Below are 20758 nucleotides of genomic sequence, written 5' to 3'. Positions count from 1 at the left end.
TATACTTTCAATGCCATTCTGATCAAAATTCCACCAGCATTTTTTCAAAGAGCTGGAGCAAACAATCCTAAAATTTGTATGGAATCAGAAGAGACCCGAATTGCTAAGGAAATGTTAAAAAAGAAAAACAAAACTGGGGGCATCATGTTGCCTGATTTCAAGCTCTACTACAAAGCTCTGATCACCAAGTCAGCATGGTACTGGCATAAAAACAGACACATAGACCAGTGGAACAGAGTAGAGAGCCCAGTTATAGACCCTCAACTCTATGGTCAAATCATCTTCGACAAAGCAGGAAAAAATATCCAGTGGAAAAAAGTCTCTTCAATAAATGGTGCTGGGAAAATTGGACATCTATGTGTAGAAGAATGAAACTTGACCATTCTCTTAAACTGTACACAAAGATAAACTCGAAATGGATAAAAGATCTCAACATGAGGCAGGAATCCATCAGAATCTTAGAGGAGAACATAGGCAGTAACCTCTTCGATATCAGCCGCAGCAACTTCTTTCAAGATATGTCACCAAAGGCAAAGGAAACAAAAGCAAAAATGAACTTTTGGGACTTCGTCAAGATCAAAAGCTTCTGCATAGCAAAGGAAACACTCAACAAAGCAAAGAGGCAACCCACGGAATGGGAGAAGATATTCTCAAATGACAGTACAGACAAAAGGCTGATATCCAAGATCTATAAAGAACTCCTCAAATTCAACACAAATAAAGCAGATAATCATGTCAGAAAATGGGCAGAAGACACAAACAGACACTTCTCCAATGAAGACATACAAATGGCTAACAGACAACATGAAAAAATGTTCACCATCACTCTCCATCAGGGAGATTCAAATAAAAACCACATTGAGATATCACCTTACACCAGTTAGAATGGCCAAAATTAACAAGATGGTAAATAATGTATGTTGGAGAGGGTGTGGAGAAAGAGGAACCCTCTTACACTGTTGGTGGGAATACAAGTTTGTGCAGCCACTTTAGAAAACAGTGTGGAGATTCCTTAAGAAATTAAAAATAGAGCTTCCCTATGATCCTGCAATTGCACTACTGGGTATTTACCCCAAAAATACAGATGTAGTGAAAAGAAGGGCCATCTGTACCCCAAAGTTCATAGCAGCAATGGCCACAGTCGCCAAACTGTGGAAAGAACCAAGATGCCCTTCAACAGATGAATGGATAAGAAAGATGTGGTCCATATACACTATGGAGTATTATGCCTCCATCAGAAAGGACGAATACCCAACTTTTGTAGCAACATGGACGGGACTGGAAGAGATTATGCTGAGTGAAATAAGTCAAGCAGAGAGAGTCAATTATTAAATGGTTTCACTTATTTGTGGAGCATAAGAAATAACACGGAAGACATGGAGAGATGGAGAGAAGGGAGTTGAGGGAAATTGGAAGGGGAGGTGAACCATGAGAGACTCTGGAAAACCATCTGAGGGTTTTGATGGGGTGGGGGCTGGGAGGTTGGGTGAGCTTGGTGGCAGGTATTATGGAGGGCACATATTGCATGGAACATTGGGTGTGGTACATAAACAATGAATTCTGGTACACTGAAAAGAAATTTTAAAAAAAGATAGATTGTTAACTGCAAAGAACAAGGAACAGAACTTTTTGTAGAATATGCAACAATCTGTGTGAAAAAGAAGTGTGTGGGTGCACATGTATGTGTGCATGAAAAGACCAATACAAACCTTTGAAAAGATACACAACAAAGTGGCATCACAGGTAGCCTCCAGGAAGGGGATCTGATTGGAGAGAAATGCAATGGAAACTTCCTACTTGACACTCATTTGGTCCTTTTGAAAGTTATGCCATATGAATGTATTAATTATTCAAGATATAAATACAATCTCCCTGTCAAAAAATCAATTTAAATGGATGTTATAATGAGGGGAAATTGTGATTTGGCCAAGACTTAAAATAGATATTCCCCTCTAAGTTGACCTCCCTGAAGAAGGTCACAGACTCAGGCTTCAAAACGATGAATCCAAAAGCACTAATTTCTGTTATTAGGGAGACCTCAAAGCACAATGAAAGCAGGCTAGTGCCCCGGGTCTGTGCAGTACTCATGGCCCTTCCCTTCAGTCTTCGGAGGAACTGACATATCAGCCTTAAGAAGAGAGCTGGGCGGTGGTGGGGAGACCTGCAGTCTCACAGCAGCAAGGGCTTTCATGAACGTTTCCACTTGGCAAGTATTTAGTGAGTGCTAGACTTGGGGTCTACCACCGGGAGTTAAGTCAGTCCCTGTCCTTGCCCTCACAGGGTTTTTAAATCTAATTAGGGACACAGAAAAATGATCTGTCACACAGAAGTCAATTAGAAGTAAAAGATACTGATGCTGAGAGTGTATAAGTGGGACCTGTGCCTGTCGTTGGCCTGTCTATCCAGGGACTCCTTCCTCTGCTCTGCTGTCTCCAACAGAACTACATTTCCCAGACTCTCTGCTTCCTGCTCTCTGATAGGCCTGGCCAAAAAGGGGCCTGATGTTAATCTCCCCTGGCAAAAAGAGGAGGCTGGATATCTCCCTCCCTATCTTCCTGTTCCCATAGCAGCAGATGCACCTGCTCTGCAGCCCCAGCCTTTTTTCTGGGATGCCAGCACCCTGCTCCCCACCCCTGAGTGGGCCTGACTCATAGGCCCCAACAGTGCTGCCTCAGCCTTTTAGCCTTCCATCCCAGGCATGGCAGCAGCTTGTCTGTGAAAAAGTGATTTCCCACAAAAAGCCAAAGGGCTCTCCCTGCAGCTCCATCACTGGCCCCAGTTCTACTCCTTGAGACCTCACAACACAAAGCCCTGTGGATGCGGAGCCCAGTGTAAATCAAGTTTGTGAAGAGGTGGTTGAAAGAGGGGAGAGATGGGAGGAATGCTGAGGCCAGACTCAGAGGATTCTTGGATGTTGAGCAAAACAGCATGTTCTGTAACCTATAGACTGAGAAATGAAGGGTTTGATCAGAAGTCAGACATCAACTCCCATGACCCTGTTCCAGTTAAGCTGGACCTCTGATGCTAGGATGAGGGTCATGACATTTGTAGCCAAATTGTTGGCATTAGTTGGTGGTTCTCAAGGCTGGCTTCTCATCACATCCACCAACAGCACATAAGAAGAGAGACTCTTTGGTTCATCCCTAGAGAATCTCAATTCTCGATGCAGACTCAACAAGAGACCATCTGAAGAGTCTAGAAAGAGCACGGCTTTTACATAAATGGTCTCATTTCATTCATTTCATCTCTTACACCTGTAGCCAGCAGTACCCATGACCTGGGCAATTCACCGAGGAGGAGGTGGAGGCGTTACAAGGTGGCAGCCACCTGCGTGTGGCTAAAGCTGTCACAGAAAGGTAGGATGCATCGGTCTCCTGCACACTGGCTGTCCACTACTGGAGAGAAACCACCCTCCACCCCACCATTCCCATACGAGCATAGCTACTATGTCTTGGCCCTCATCCTTCTGCAGTGAAATGCAGTCTTCTCAGGATGTCTGGGATCCCACTCTCTCCTATTTTCTCCCTACCAGCCTCCCCTTCTCATCTTAAGGCTGGTCTGTCCTCTGCCTCCACTCCCTCCCTGGGTGATTTCACCTAGTCCTGTGACCTTAATTGATGGCAATTCCCAACTGTATCTCTGGCCTAGAGTCATCTCAACCCAGACTGACATATCCAGCTGCCTCCTAGGCATTTCCACTTGCATGTCCAACAGGCATCTCAAGCCACGCATATTTAAAATGGAACTCCTGAATTCCCAATGCTAATCCTCCAACAAATACATCCAAACTCCTCTTTCCTCAGTCTTCCCCATCTGAGTAAATAAAGACTCCACCTTCCTAGTGGCTTACATCAAAAATCTGGGAATAATACTTCCTCTATTATTTTCCTTCTGACCTCCATGCACTCCATCATGGAGTCTTACTGACACCACTTCCAAAATATATCCCAGGGCAAAGCACTTCTCCCATTTCCAGTTCACAGTGCCACAGTGGAGCAGACCACCATCGCCTCACACTCTGACTAATGTAGGAGTCATGGGGGGCTCCTGATTCCACTCCTGGCCTGCTGTATAATTCATGGTCCACCCAACAGCTACAGCGATCCTTGCCAAGCAAACATTGACATACTTCCCCTTACTTAGAACCTTCTAGGGCTTCCCACTGCACTGAGGATCAACTCCGCTCCTGGGCCTACAAAACCTTGCATGAGATGGTCTTTGCTACACCATCTGATACTCATGTCTTCATGCTCATGAGTCTTCCTGCCATCTCATGGGGCTGTCAGCCTCCTTCCTGACCCACCACCCTTGTCCTGGGAGCCGCTCTATTCATTGTCCCAGTCTTATCTCACTCAAGTGATTCAAATGCCATCTCTGACACTATCTCATGCAGCCACTCCCCCCAGCTGCAGGGCCCATATCCCTATCATCTTATTTTTCTTTGCGGCCCCGACAACACAGAATATGAGCCCACATTTCTTTTGTTTATGTTGGCATATGCCCTGCTAGAGTATCAGCTCCATGGGCGCAGAGATTCTGCCTTGTCGCTGTAGCTCCAAGGACTAAACCTGTTCCTGGCACATGCAAGTGCCCCATACTTCTTTGTTGCATAAATGAAGGAGTAAATTCTAGAAGGCAAGTCATATTAAGCCAAGCTTCCTCCTTTTTGCCGAGCTCTGACCTACTGAGTCTTCCTTCAGCTTCTAAGTCTATGGGCAGGATGAATACTGTTCTCCTGAATCCACCTCCAATAACGAACGTTCCTGCTTGGACAGCCCATCCACATGCTGACTCAACAACCCTGGGCAGATTTCCTACACCCTCTGAGCCTTGGTTTCCACACCTATAAAATGGATGTAACAGTGTCTATCTTGTAAGGCTTCCGCAAGAATCAGATGATTTATGAAAAGTGTTGAGGATGGCACCTAGAACTTATTTGGTGCCTCGATAAACTAAAAAAGAAATAAAATCCATGGTGACAGGTAATATTCACTGGGTACTTGCTATGTGCCAAGGCAATATTTTAAGTGCTTTATACTCACTGGACACCCATGAGTTAGGTAATCTTGCTACCCCATTTCCCACGTGAAGGAAACAGATCTAGAACTTGAGTACTTGGTCAAGCGGACATACTATTAAATGGGAGATTTACCATCCCAGTAACCCTGACACAGAGCTATCCACAGTGGCAGCTGCTATATTACTCATATTGATTTATTCTTTCAATGATCATTCATTCATTCCACTGACATTCATTCACTCAACACACATTTGAATGCGGACTGTGTGAAGAACGCCATTCTAAGGTCTGGCATATAGCTGTGAACATGCCCAAGAGCCTGCTTTTACGTTCTTTTTGATAAACAAGTAAAAAATAAAACATATGTAGCATGTCAGGTGGTGACAAATGTTGTAGAGAAAACTAATGCAGGGAGGGGGAGGAAGTTTACACAGGGAGACATCTGGGAAGGTGACAGTAAGCACAAACATTAAGCACAGAAGGAATGCAGATGAGCCATACAGATATCAGGGAGCAGCAATCTTAGTAGGGAGGTATAAAGATATGGGCTATTTTCAGGTATGCCAGTGAGGCCAGGGGGCTGGAGGCAGAGGAGGGCAGGAGAACAAGTAGTGGAATGAAGGCAGAGAGATGGGCAGGGGAGCTCATAAGAGTCTTGTATGAGCCACCATGATAACCTGGGTTCTCACCTGGAAAGAGATGGGCAGACCCTGGAAGATTCTTTTTTTTTTTTTTTAAAGATTTTATTTATTAATTTGACAGAGAGAAATCACAAGTAGACAGAGAGGCAGCCAGAGAGAGAGAAAGAGAGGGAAGCAGGCTCCCTGCTGAGCAGAGAGCCCGATGCGGGACTCGATCCCAGGACCCTGAGATCATGACCTGAGCCGAAGGCAGCGGCTTAACCCACTGAGCCACCCAGGCGCCCCAGACCCTGGAAGATTCTAAGGAGAGGGATGGGATGGCTCCCTGACTGACATCTTTAATTAACAAGATCATACAGTCTTCTATGTTGTCCATGGGCTATAGAAGTCAGAGTGGAAACAGGGAGACCAGCTGGGAAGATCTGACGATGGATCACTCAAGTACTGATGGTGATTGGACCAGGATGGCAGCAGTGGGACGTGGTCAGATCCAGGTATGTTCTGAAGACAGCTGATGGGGTTTACAGATGGACTGGACAGAGGCAGAGAGAAAGAGGAGCCAAGGATGCCACAAAGTGCTTCGGACCTAGCTCATGCACTGGACATGATGGTGTATTTTGTGCTATCCAGAGAATGTTAGAATCCCATTCAGGTCTGACTTGAAATATTTGCAAACAGGGCCACACACCCTCTAAGCAAGCTCATCATATTAATATATTCTTTCCCAAAATAACCCCCAACCTGACAGTGTCCCAGTGAAGATGGAAACCTTACCTGCAAAATAATTTACGAAGTTGAGTCACTGGGGTTCAGACATGGGGATTTTAATGATTTTCCCCCCATTTTTCCCAGGGGATGAACATGGCAACAGGAACAAGGGAGACAGGGCCATGCCTTTTCTGAGCACAGAACCCCAACTTGGACACTTGACCCATCATTCTGAGCTTTCCTATAGTGCAGAATTTTCCTGTGCAGCCCAGAAGATTATCAGCTCCCAGAAGAAGGGGCCAAATACGAGGAAAAGTGATAAGGTGTTGAGGAGGGTGGAGAGTAAGTCACCTGAGAAAGGGCCAAAGGGACTCAGCACACTGAGCCTGGACAAGAGAAGGCTCAGAGAAAATGTGAGAGCTTCCACTATGTCATGCTTTAGCTCAATGCACAGAACCAAGTGGTGGAAGACACAGGGAATATTTAGGTTGGATTTAGAAAGTACTTCTGGAAAGGCCTAGTGGAATGGGGAGCCTTTGGATATATGGCTGCCACCACCCACCCTTCCAAAAATTCTTTAGCCTGGCTTAGCCTATAAACCAAGATCGTACCTTGTTTCCACCAATCCTCACCTTCCTCATGTCCACCCATTCTTGCTTACCCAGCCGGAATTCCATGATCCATTGTTTTAAACATCCATATACCCTCAGCTCCTTGACCCACTGACCCAATTGCCTTCATTATACATGCTTGGCAAACTCCAACTCTGGTTAGATCCTGACCTACCTCACCCATGCACCACAGAGCTCAGCTTGGCTGGAGAAAAACTCACAACTGTGTTGACTGGTGTCACTTGAAATCCAGGAGCACTGATCTCAAGTGGGCTTTTAGGACACCTGGCAGCCATTCTGTGGTTCCCTGGATTATTCGGTCTCCTGTTCTCCTACAGGACTATTTCACATATCTTCTCTCTCTCCACATCCCTTCTCAGCTGATGACCCTGCTTTTTTATGCCACCGAAAAAGCAGAAACAATCCAGAGAGGATGTCATGTGTTCCCTCCACATGCATCGACTCCCTGCTTCTGTGCACACACACTGTCTCCCCTCGTGTTCCTATGGATGTACCATCCCTGTTCTCATCTAAGGCTGACCCCTCCAGTTACTGACCAGTTCCCCTGTCCCTCTCAGCTGCACAAAAGTAGCTTCAGCAAGTTTCATCTCTTGCTCCTGACTACCGATTTCCCCCTGTGCTGGAACAACTCATTTACACCCTGCTGTAGCTCCCATCTTAGAAGGAAACTATACTCATCTAGACTCATTGTCTCAAGTTATTCTTCTCTCTTAAACCCACTCCAGTGTTGGTCTTCCCCATCATGCCTTTGGAACACCCTTTCACATTGCCAAATCCATCAACCTCATCTCAGGCTGGGTTTTCGTTTCTCAGCAGCTCTGAACACAGGGGATCAACACTTCCTTCCTTCACATGTTTTCCAGCCCTCATGCAGCAGTGGGTCTGTTCCTTCCTCACTGGCTGATCCTTATCATCTTCCCAACCCTCTCAGTGTTGGAGGGCTCCTGGTCTCAGCCCCTGAGCCCATTCCTTTGGCCTCCATACACTTCCTAGGTGATCTCATTTCCCGGCTTTCAGTGTCACCTATGTACTGATGACACCCAGACATACATCCAAGCTCTGCACTCCTCTCTGAGGGCGAGATCCATATATCTAACCACTTGCTGCATGTCTTCACAAGGGTGTCTAACAGGCAATTCATGGTGAATATACCTAAAACTGAGTTCCTAATATTGTTCTTCCTTTGCCCTCAAAAACCCCTATTCCTCACATGGGCTTCCCTACCTCAAAACAAAACAAACAAACGAAAAACCCAAACCAAAACAACACACCACAATCCTTGCAGATGCTCAGGCCAAAAACGTTAGCATTATTTTTTACTTCTCTGTTTTCACTCCCCACATATCATACGTCAGTAAGGTCTGTTTTCTCTACTTCCAAAATATGTCCCAAATGCATAAAATTCTTTCTGCCTTTCACTGTGTCTTGTTACACACCTGGTGACGCCTGGATGATGGCACAATGCTCCTAACTGGCCTCCCCAGATGCACTGATAACAGCAAGCCTTTCAAACTGCGAGGCAGACCCACTCTTAAAACACTCCAGTAACTTCCCGTCTTACTCAGAGTAAAAGCCAAAGTCCCAACTCTGCCCCACAAGGCCCTCTGGATCCAATCTCAGTGACCCCCCCCCCCCAGCTTCAGTTTCTACTCATTGACTTGGCCCCAGCCACACTGACATCCTGTCTTACCTCCAAGGAAGCTGAGCCTGTTCACCACCACCACCCCCCCCAGGATATTTACGCTTACTGCTCCCTCTGCCAGGAGACCTGTGACCCCAGGGACTTTATTCCCTTTGTTCACCCCTGAGTGCTTGGCACATAGCAATAAATACTTTCTGGGAAAATAAGTGCATGAGTGAATGAAAGTATGCAAGCAGGAGAAAAGCGGCCACCTTGGGAAGTAATAGTAGAAAACCCCTCAAGCATCAAGCATTCCTTCATGAGTTCTTCCATCTATCCAACAAATGTTCATTGCTTGCCTAGCATGTACCAGCTTCTGCACCATGTGGGCTCATATATACACACGTTTCCTGCATCAAGGAGCTCCCCTTGCAGGGAAACGACATAAATGTAATTGTAATTAAGTGGTAACAGCATAAAATGCTAAGTGATGTGACAGAGGAAAAGAGAAAGTCCTATGTGAGCCCAGAGGAGGCCAGTGTTTGGTTCTAACAGATGTGTGGCGGGCAGTGTGGGGCAGGAGTGACTATTTATTGAGTTTTAACTGTCATTTCCAGCTCGTGCATCAGTAGTGCCAAATGGGTCCTGTCCACAATCAGACAAACAGATGCTGCAGAAACAACTTGTAGCAAAGTTGCTGCACGTTTGGGGTTGGCTGACTCCCTGTTTTAGATGTTGGACTGCTGCCTTCCTGAAGTTCACATCCACCAGGCCAGTCTTTTTCCACATCATCTGCCTTGAACCCCAGGATGGCTTTCTTCTCCCAGAGTCCTTGCCACCCTCACGGTGCATAGCAAGTCTCCGAGGCTGGCAGAATGGAGGTGGAGTATCAGGAGTCCCGGTGGGAACCTGTCCCTCAGCTCTCCCCCTCATCTCCTGCTTTGTGTCTGTGGCTGCTCAAGACTCCCAGCTGGCCCTTCTCCAGAAGACTGCCTACCCCAGATGGCGTCCCCTCCTCCAGAGCAGCCTGCAGCCACTGACTGGAGAGTGCTGGGAGGAGAATGTGGCCCCAGGTGGGAGAGCTCCAGGGTATGATTCATGCTCCAGACCCCTGCAGGCCAGCCAAGGCTAGACTGGATCAGAGAGCACAGATTGTCTTCCCTCTCTTCCCCCTTTTCTTTCTTCTGCTTCTATCACCTTTAAGGGAACTCCTGAAGAGCCCTCCCTCCACAAAACATATCATCCCCCTCACAGGCTCTGCTCCTAGAACTAGCTTTCCTAAGACAATTCCAGCCTGAAAGAAGAGACGGTCAGTAACCAGTGTGTCTGTTCTATTATGGATTGAACTGTGTGCCAATTCCTCTTAAAGCCCTAACCCCTACCCGATGACTGTATCTGGAAATTGGGCATTCACAGGGTAATTATGGTCCTAAAGATGGGGTCCTAATCCTTATAAGAAGAACAGACACCAGGGGTGCTCTCACATAGGAAAAGAGGCCATGTGAGGACATCGTGAGAAATGTCCTCACAGGGAGGACACCTCAGGAGCAGCCAATCCCACTGCTGTCTTCATCTTGGATTTGCAGCCTCTCCAACTGAGAGAGAAGAAATTTCTGTTGTTTAAGCCTTGTATGTGCTTGCCATGTACCCTGCGGGTTCCTCCAGCAAGCATCTAAAGAGCTAATGTTCTTTCTCATTCCCATAAAGTAAAGACGCACTTTAAAATCTCGAAGTAGGGGCACCTGGGTGGCTCAGTGGGTTAAGCCTCTGCCTTCAGCTCAGGTCATGATCCCAGGGTCCTGGGATGGAGCCCTGCATCAGGCTCTCTGCTCAGCGGGGAGCCTGCTTCCCCCCCCCCCCTCTCTCTCTCTCTCTGCCTGCCCCTCTGCCTACTTGTGATCTCAGTCTGTCAAATAAATAAATAAAATCTTTTAAAAAATAAAGTAAAATCTTGAAGTAGAACAAGAAGAGAAAAATAACACTTTTGAGAACCTGCTATTTGCCTGGCATGATGTATGGGAGACTGGTTGTTACTGCTTGTTCAATCTCATCACCCTTCTTCTGGTGGGAGTCCCCTGGATTTCCTCTAAGAAACATTCCCGTCCTCACTTTATGTCACAACCCCACCCCACTGTGGCTCCAGGAATGGGCACATGGTACAGTAATTTTAAATTAAGTTCTGAATGCTACTTACCAGGATTTCTCAACCTGGGAACTATTAACATTTGGGGCCAGAAAATTCTCTGTGTGTGGGGGGAGGGGCTGTTCTGGGCATTGCAGGATGCTCAGCTCAGCCTCCTTGGCCTCTGCTAGGTGCTGGTAGCACCCCCTAGCTGTGACAACCAGAAACACCTCTCAATATTGTCAAATGTCCCTGGCAGGGGCAAAACTGGCCCTGGTTGAGAAGTTCCAAGGGTATGCAACCTCACACAAGTAGATGAGATGCAGGCCTGGGACTTTACTAAAATTCCTGGCAGGAGAAGCCTGTGTTGGGGATGCTGAGCAGGAGCAGTGTCACCCTGGGCTGCCGGGGCCATCTTGCCCTCACCGGGGAGAGAGCACCTGGAGAGAGCACCTATACCTGAAGCCAACGCAGAGCAAGGCAGAGCTGAGACAGAGAAAACAGACAGGTGGATTCAGCTGAGCTATATTCCAGTTGCATGAGCCAATTAGTTCCATCTGGGCCCGAGCCAGACTGGTTGGGGTTCCTGTCACAGGCGTGAGTGACATGACGCATTTTGTAAATAGTATCTCCTGCCGCCCTCCCAAGCCATCCCCGTAGGGGGGGGCTTGCTTACCTGGACTTTACAGATTTAAAACTGAAAGGGGCACAAGCTGCCTATTCTTGCATCTCTACTCCCCATCCCCCCTCCACAGGGCTTTCAGGTGCTGCCATGACGTGCAGAGTGGATTGTTGACAGCTAGGCAGCAGGCTCGCACTCTGCCGTTTGTCGCTGAGACCCAAGTACCGGTCACAGTGTCTGACTCCCAGTCAGTGTTCAAAAATATTTGCTGGGTGGACGAATGTGGTTATGCAGCTTGCTCAAGAAGATGCCTGAGCTGGTGGTGGGTATTATGGAGGGTATATATTGCATGGAGCCCTGGGTGTGGTGCATAAACAATGAATTCTGACACATTGAGAAGAAATTTAAAAAATAAAAAAATTTTTAAAAAAGAAAATTAAAAATAGGGATTCCCTATGACCCCGCAATTGCACTACTGGGTATTTACCCCAAAGATACAGATGTAGCGAAAAGAAGAGCCATCTGTACGCCAATGTTCATAGCAGCAAAGGCCACAGTCACCAAACTGTGGAAAGAACCAAGATGCCCTTCAACAGGGGAATGGATAAGGAAGATGTGGTCCATAAACACTATGGAGTATTATGCCTCCATCAGAAAGGATGAATACCCAACTTTTGTATCAACATGGACGGGACTGGAAGAGATTATGCTGAGCGAAATAAGTCAAGCAATGAGAGTCAATTATCATATGGTTTCACTTATTTGTGGAGCACAAGGAATAACACGGAGGACATGGGGAGATGGAGAAGAGAAGTGAGTTGGAGGAAATCAGAGGGGGAGACGAGCCATGAGAGACTGTGGACACTGAAAAACAATCTGAGGATTTTGGAGGGGTGGGGAGTGGGAGGTTGGGTGAGCCTGGTGGTAGGTATTATGGAGGGCATGTATTGCATGGAACACTGGGTGTAGTACATAAACAATGAATTCTGGTACACTGAAAAGAAATTTAAAAATTAATTAATTTTTAAAAAAGATGCCCAAGGACCCAATTTCAAAGCCCAAGTGAATTTCCCTCTGTTTTTTGCACATTTCCTCTGCTCTGCTCTAAAGGGAAAAACTAGATCCATTAGCATCAAGGAGGCCAACTTCAGTGCGACTGGAAGAACATATTCACAGCCAGCTCTGTCAAATGATGGGTTCATGGGCTGTAGGAGGACCGTGCGAGGATGGGGACAAGGATGACAATGACATTAGGCAACATAAAGTGGGCACTGACACACCATGTCAACCACTGGGATGAGTGCTTTATACCCACCATCTCATTTCATCTTCATGACAACCCTCGGACAGGCCATTGCTGTATCTTCCTTTTGCTATTAACTAAGCCAAGCTTGGAGAACTTGAGTGACTCATACATGGCACCAACCTCTAGCCAGCATCCATGTGCCAACATGGTCACCAACCTAACTCATGAGGGAAAGAGGGCTCTGTCACTAGAGCCAGGTGGCCGGAGATAGGTGACCCCAAAAAAGTGGAGGGATTCAACCAGAATTCTCCAAGCCAAAGACTCCAGGAGACAAGGAACTTGTACCCCCAAGAGAGATAAATTCAGCATGTCCTAGCAAGGAATAGCTCCCTACGGGACCTGCCAGGGACCAGACCCACCTGACTCCAAGGACCCCCAACTGCACCTAAATTTTCTCCCACCAATCTCGAGTTTGAGCCCCTACTGTGGGACCCCATCCCAACCTTGCACATTAAGCCCAGCCTCTTCTTTCTCCCCAACATCCCCTGTCCAGGGAGACAATGAGGCATCAAGAAGTAGTTTCAATAGACACCACATGATAGGAAAGTCACAGGCTCTGGTCAAACAGACCAGATCTGAATCTCAGGTCAACCTTGTTCTCTGTCACCTCAGGCAAGTTGCTAGGCCTCTAAGGGCCTCAGATTCATCACCTGTAGAATAGGAACAACAATACAGAGTTGCAGAAGTGAGGAAGTATGGAATGTCAAGCACTGCTATGCAGCAAGGAGTGAATAAATGACAGCAGACTTCTTTGGGTTTTGCTCCTTTTCCTCCCAACAGAGTTCCTACTCAAGCTGAGACTTCATCTCAGTTCAACCTTTATTCCTGTGATGATGAAAAAAAGGAACTGGCAGCTGGCCAGGGCATAAGGACCAACACCTTTTGATAGAATCTCTCTCCAGCCTAGAACTCCTCCTTCACTTAGAAAAGCACTTTCTTTGAAACCTACTCTCTATTTTCCATTCCTTCCATTTTTGTTTTTGCACCATGCTGCTGGAAGTGGCAAAGCCGCTTTCGTTGCCTTCATTTTACATGGGGGAAGGTGCTGGATGAGAGGTGAGGGGGCAAAGTCCCACATCACACACCTGGCAAGCTGGGGCATCAGGACTTGCTGGGCTACAGCATCCTGACCCCAAATACAGTGTGGCTGTCCCTGTACCATCCACTTGGGTTCAGAGACTCCTTAGGGGGCAGCCTGGGGGTGTAATTGCCATGGCCAGATACTAGGCAGGTGTATGTGACAGGCCATAACTCCAGGGGCCAGGGGTGACTCTATCCAACTAGAATAGGTCAGAGGACTGGGGCTTAGTAACAGTACCTCATGGATCCTGGTTGTGGAGGCTGATCAGAGGGCCAGCTAGTCACCTCCCTGTGGTCAAACGGTCACAGATTTTATAGTACCACTGCCAGCAGAGCCCTACTCAAGATTTGCTTGGCACAGTGGAAGGGGTACCAGGCTGTATAGCTGGGTCCAACCTGAGCTCAGGCACCGTGTAAGCTCTCAACTCCAAGCTGCATCCAAGACCTCAGGCAGTGGAACAAATAAAAGACTGTGTGTGTGTGTGTGTGTGTGTGTGTGTGTGCCTAGAACACTGGGGGACATCAGCAAATGGCAGCCCTCATTCCACTATGCAATAGCTGTATTTCTCTGGAGGGCAGAGTTCCCACAAGTTACCACCTGGAAGTGGCCTTAGAGTCAAGGTAGATGTCAGCACCTCCCCTGCCTCACTGGGGGATGGCATGAGCATGATATGCATGTTTTCAGGATGGCTTCCTGCCCCAGCCTCACGAGAGCCTGCTCTGAAACACCATCAGCTCTAACTTGCTCCTTGCTGGGCATGTGAGGCCGAGGGTAAAGGAAGGGGTAGCGACTTTTTAAATAGTGCTTCTGTAGCCCTGAGGAGTGGAAAGATTTTCTGGGGTCTGCTGAATCTCCTTTCCAGTTCAGGTCACTGCAATATGGAGAGCTGGGGAGCACCTGCTATGTGAGGGTATCCGGAGGGTGAGGAGGAGGACAGCAAGCCATTTGGTAAGTAAGAGTACCTTCTACTTAGTGGATTCCTGTTAACGGGCTCTTCTCCCTCTACTCACTTTCTCTGGTCCCTGTAACATTTTCTGCAGGCACTTTATAGAGGAGGAAATTGAGTTTCAAATACATTAAAGGACTTGGCCAAAGGCACGCGACTGGAGAGTGGAAGGCTCATGAGTCAAGTTCAGGCACAAATGCTGCAGAGACTCTACTTTTCCCTTAACACCTCAAAACCCCCCAGGAAGTTCCAAGTGAAGATGGAGAGAAAGTGTCTGGGGAAATGTACTGATAATCAGTCCGATCTCAGAGAAGTCTTCAGGACAGAAAGAAGTGAGAAATGAAACTGAGGAGGTAAACTGGACCTGACTAGAGAGGACCCAGGTGGGAAATTTCAACATGAAATGTTTGACACTCGCTGCAGCTGTACTTGCAATACAAAAGGTCTGAAAAAACTCAATGTCCATCCATGGGAGATTGGTGTAGTAAGTTATCATTCAGTCATATAACAAAACACTGTCCTTTAAGGACTTACCTGGAACAATCGCTAAGACACTCTGCTGACCCTTCTGCATCTGCCCCTGCAGCCAGATCCACCTCCTCCCTCCCTGTCCTGCTCTGAGCGCTGGGAGCTTGTCCTCCCCGAGCAGGCTCCTGGTGTTTCTGGTTATTACTAGGGTTTGACCAGTGATGGGCACTGGTGGTAGGTTGGATGGTGGGGGAAGAGACAAGGCAGGATATTTCTCCCCTACTCCCTCCCTGTTCAGACAATGTGGCCTGACATAGCCCAGTTCACACAGCCCTCACAACCTCAGCTCCTGCTTGTCGGCCTTGTCCATGGTCTTCACTCCTCCCTGACCTCAGGAGCCCTATCTCCTCCCCTTGCTTTTCTGGCATCATTAAAATCTCTCCAGCTGAACTGTTTAAATGGAATTCTGTTGCCTTTTGGGACCTTCACTATGATACAGACATATTATAAATACCACAGAGAGGATCCCCAAGCAAAGACAGCCCCCACTAACCTCCCAAGAACTTTTCCGATCAGCTTCACCATTAAAGTCCCCACGAGGCCACCGATGGCGAATATGGACACCGTCACAGACCAGAGTAGAGTCAGAGTATCTGGGTCTATAGGATGCCCATGCCTTCTTTCCCATGATTCATTGTAGAAGGACTTGATGTACTGAAAACAAAGAATAAACCATGTTATTCCATCCTGATGCTTGAAACCAACCAGTAGGTAAAGAAAAACAGCTTTTATAGAGCATTTTCTGCAGACTAGGCATTTGGCTAAGTTCTGTTTGAGCTTTATTCCATTGAAACCTTCTAACAAATTTTGTGGATGGGCCCTATTTTGCCTCATTTTGCAGATAGGGAAACTGAAGTTCAGAGAGACAAAATGACTTGCTCTCTAAGTGGCAAACCTGGAAGTCAAACTCAGATCTGACCCCAAACCCAGGGTAACCACTTATACCCAAGCTTCTCCAACTCTGGCACACAGCAGAACCAACGGAAAATGTGTTAAAAATGCACATATCAGATATAACAGAAAGTCTTTCCCACCTTGAGGTAGGCAAAGGCACACCATAAAACAAAAACAAAATATTCTTTTGGGTTTCAGCAACATTAAAGTGTTTATTTTTCAAAAGATACCTTGAAAAAATGAAAAGACAAGCCACAGACTGAGAAAATGCATTCACAACACATATACTATAAAGGACTTATATCCACAATACATAAAGAATTCAATAAGACAAACAACCCAATTAAATGAGCAAAGGACTTGAACAGACTCCAAAGAAAATCCAAATGACCAGTAAGTTAATGTCATGACGCTCAATGTCATTAGTCAACAGGCAAATGCAAATTAAAACCATAACAAGATACCACGTGGCATTGTCCAGCTCGCCACTGTTGTCAGTCCTGATTTGATGGGTTTGTGATGGTGACTGGGTGATTCTGATGTGCAACGAAGACTGAGGTCATGGCATTAAGCTCCTCAAGGGAGCTCCATCCCCAAGATGCTCAGTTATCTACTGATATGGGACATGGGCCCACAAACCTTTCCAGAGCTATATATGACACTCAAGAATAAGCATAGGTTCCAGAGACACATATCTGAGCTTGAATCCCAGCACAACAACAATTTCCTAATGATTTAAACCAACTGGACCTCTGCTTCCTCATCTGCAAAATGGGAATCTCATCTGCAAAATGGGAATGATGTCTCAGGGCTGTTATGAGGGTCACAGTAGAGTTTGGAGCAGTGGCCAGTGCCTGGGTGAAGCTCACACAATCTCCAGGAGGGTAAAAACTAACAGGTATGGTAAGACCAAGTAGTGATCAGCAGTGTACGCTCATGCGCTGTTTAATTTGTATAACTGTCTTGGAAAACAGTTCGGCATCAGCTAGTAAAGTTGAAGATGCCCTAAACCTACAGCCCAGCAAATTTATTTCTAGAAAATTCCTCTTAAAAAATTCCTCTTTTTCACCTGTCCTAGGACATATCTACTCAAAATTCCATGTAGCATTGCTTACAACACCCCTAAGTGGGAAACAACCCAGACGCTCACCCACAGTAGAACAGATAAATTGTGGAATAGTCATCAAATGAAAAACACTAGCACCACAAACATGAATGAGTTACAGCAATGTGCAAATACACATATAATAAAATCTCACACAAAATAGCATTGAACAAAATAAGCCAGAAACAAAAGAATACATATAGTATGATACCATATGTAAATTCAAATATAGATGTTTGGGGGGAATTACAAATAGATTGTAAAACCACAAAGGAAAACAAAGAATTATTGCAAATGTCAGGGCAGTGGTTACTTCTGGGGGGGGTTGGTGGAAGAAATGATCTGGGTGAGGCATCTGGCAGAATCCTCTGTTCTTAATCTTCTTATACTTAGCAGGGTGCTAGATTTATAATCGTTCTTTGATGGGTTGAACTGTGTCTTCCCTCAAAATTAATAAGTTGAGTCCTAACCCACAGTGCCTCAAACTGTGATAGAGAGTCTTTACAGAGGTCATCAAGTTAAAACGAGGTCATTAGGGTGGACCTGGTCCAAAATGACTAGCATCCTTACAAAAGGGGGAGACGTGGACACAGCGGCCCGGGCAGAGGGAAGACCACGTGAAGAAGCACAGGCTGGAGACAGCCACCCGCAAGCCAAGGAGCGGGCCTAGAACAGACCCGTCCCTCACAGTCCCCGGAAGGAACTGACCCCACCAGCTCCCTGATCTCACACCTCTGTCTCCAGGGCCGGGAGACAATAAACACCTGTTGTTTCCTAGTTTGGGCAGCCCCAGCAGGCTGACACACGGTGTCACCACTGGGCCCACCCACACCGGTCCGGGCACCCCACCCCTTGTGGGGCCACCACAGCTGCTGCAGGCTCAGCTAGCTCACCCAGGAACCGCGTGCTGTCAGAGGCTGCACATCAACGCTGACCCTTAGTGTCCGTGTCCTCTGTGGCCCATGTCACCCTTTGCCCGCATCAGGAGCCCCCTTCCCATTTGGGGGAGCTTCCTGCCCCACTGTCCTGTCAGGACTCCTCAGGACTCTGTGTCCATGGCGCCAGATGCCTGCTCTCCAAGCATTCCCCTAGCAGCTAGCAAGCAGCCGCGTGACTCAGGATCAGCCAATCAGAGGCCTGGATTCTCCGAGAGGCAGGACTCTGCGAGAGGCGGGACTCTGCGGGAGGCGGGGCTCCGCGGGAGGCGGGGCTCTTCGGGAGGCGGGGCTCTGTGGGAGGCGGGGCTCTGTGGGAGGCGGGGCTCTGTGGGAGGCGGGGCTCTGTGGGAGGCGGGGCTGGGACTCCTTCCAGGGCGGCACTGGTTCTGGGAACCGCTGCAATGGGGGAGCCCCGGTGTCCTGTACCAGCTGAGCACTAGCTGGCAGTGGCAGCTCCTGGGCGTGAGGTGGGGCGTCACCCAGACTGCAGCGCTTCTGGGCTTGGCTCACCAGCCCTGCCAACAACCTGCGAGCTGCTCTCTATTTTGTCAACAACTCTTTCAGCTTCAATCAGACAAAATTGCTGTTGTTGTTTCCAACTGCTGAAACTCTACTAAAACACAGAGATTATCCTATTTCAGCCCCACGGCAACCCGGGTGGCAGAATGCCTCATTGACAGATGAATGAGCCGAGAGTTGTCAACTTGCCCACGATCATGGTCACCTGTTAAACAGGTGGAGGAGGGGAGGGTTGTGTGAGGTCGGCCTCACATCTGAGCACTGAAGGACAGCTCGGCTATCAGGACTCCGAGCTTCACAGTCAAGGTGGCAATACTAAGCAGCCAACTACAATGTTGCACTTATTGATTTAAAAGAATCAATTAAGTCTTCATTATGGGCTAGACACTCTGCTGGGCCCTGAAGTACTAAGGCGACCACCAAAGAGCAGGGAACATAGTGGGAGGAAGAGTGTGATGAACTGCTAAGCAGGGAGCTGAAGGGGGCTCAGGAAGGCAGAGATACAGGACACATAGGGGGACAGCGAGCATTCACAGGGTGAAGACCCTCGGAGAAGCTGGTATAAGGAATCAGTCCCCAGGACTCAACAGGCACCTCTCCTGCTACCCAATAAACAGGAACCTTTCCTCTGCCCTACCTGCCAACACATAGAGGGCCATTCTTGGATGTGACCTTGGTCTCTACTGTAATCTCACACTGATCCAAGCAATTACAACCCCCTTGCAAGGAGCCTTGCTAACACCCACTCTAGAGAGCCTCTTAACACTACCCCTGCAGCAGCAACCAGTTTACTAGAATTGATTTGCAGAAACTGGAGGGATGCTGTTGGGGAGGAAATTTTCTCTTCCTTTCCAGGCATTCAGGAGCCTGCTGAGAAAGGGGATAGCTTTCATATCACACACTCCTAGGTGTTGTTTTGGGTATCCCTCTAGAGATTTCGTATTTCAGTTTGGGGGAGTTGGAGGATGGACGGAAGTCTCTGCAGAGAGCTGAAGACAGCTGGAAGACTTGCAGCAAAGCCCATGCCCGCTGCAGAGACACATTTCTCAATTACCCTGAAAGCTGGCTGCGAAGTGTGGCTTTAATGACTAAATGTTTGTCTTCTCCAGGGATGAATAGAGCAAAGTCCTAGAGGAGAGGCAGCCTGAAGGCTTACGTGATAGTAGAAGCCAGGTGATGAGGGTTGTTCTGCTAATTCATGACACAGACACTCATCAAGTTGAGATCTGAGGACTTGATACATGAGAACACTGACTTGTACTGCATAGTACAGAACAGGTGCTTTAATAAGTGTTTGTGTTTTAAATTGAGCTGCTGTGTATCAGTAACCTTGTAGTGATAAAGACGTATTTACAATATGTCTTATACTATCCTGAGAACTGGAAGCAGAAGAACTCATTCTATCTCCTCCACAAGCCTATGAGACAGGTCCTGCTTTTTGACTTCTCTTCAGTCAGATGATGAACCTTAAGAGATGCATACATTAGGGGCTTTTCCCAAGGCCATGCCATCGGCATGTGGGAAGGTCAGGACTCAGATGCTGGTAGTTGGACTCCAGAGCCCATCTCTTCTTAATCACTACTCTATTCCAGCTCGGTATAGAAAAGACAAAGGTGATCATATCAGTATCTCTGTTGCACAATGGAAGACTGGATTAGGGGAGTAGAGGGAACAAAGAATGAGCACTGGTTGACTGCGAAGTACATTATCAGACACCTACATAGTTCATCTTGTTTAACACTTGCAGCCATTAAGTTTCATTAAGAGCAGAAAACTCTGAGACAAACCACAAGAGACTCTTAATCTCAGGGCCCTGAAATCCACTTGATCCACTCTGTTTCCTCACTGCTGGGTGATCTTGAGTAAATGACTTAACCTCTCTGTGCCTCAGATCCTTGTTTTATTAAATTGTTTCCCTCCTTGAAGAGTTCCCGTGAGGATTTAACATGAGAATGAATACAAAGCACAGATCTGGGTTCTCACAAAGCACACAATACAAATCAGAAGTTGAGTGGCTACTGGCAGTGTGGAGACCCTTATTTCTGATCTGTAAAATAAAGGGCCTGGATTTGTTT

At 47.2% G+C, this 20758-nt stretch overlaps 1 protein-coding gene across 13 annotated transcripts in view; it reads right to left on the bottom strand.

Moving 5' to 3' along the window:
• Window positions 1-20758, bottom strand: part of SLC2A9 (solute carrier family 2 member 9) — a 223187-nt gene that overhangs the window by 147200 nt on the left and 55229 nt on the right. For all 13 annotated transcript variants that reach the window (XM_082728528.1, XM_082728535.1, XM_082728532.1 and 10 more), the window contains one exon: window positions 15721-15881. In XM_082728528.1, the coding sequence (XP_082584654.1) occupies window positions 15721-15881 (161 nt within the window). The remainder of the gene's footprint in view (window positions 1-15720; window positions 15882-20758) is intronic.

The sequence above is a fragment of the Mustela nivalis genome (genome assembly GCF_964662115.1).
Source record: "Mustela nivalis genome assembly, chromosome: 4".
NCBI lineage: Eukaryota > Metazoa > Chordata > Mammalia > Carnivora > Mustelidae > Mustela > Mustela nivalis.
This window is presented reverse-complemented; position numbering and strand designations above follow the sequence as displayed.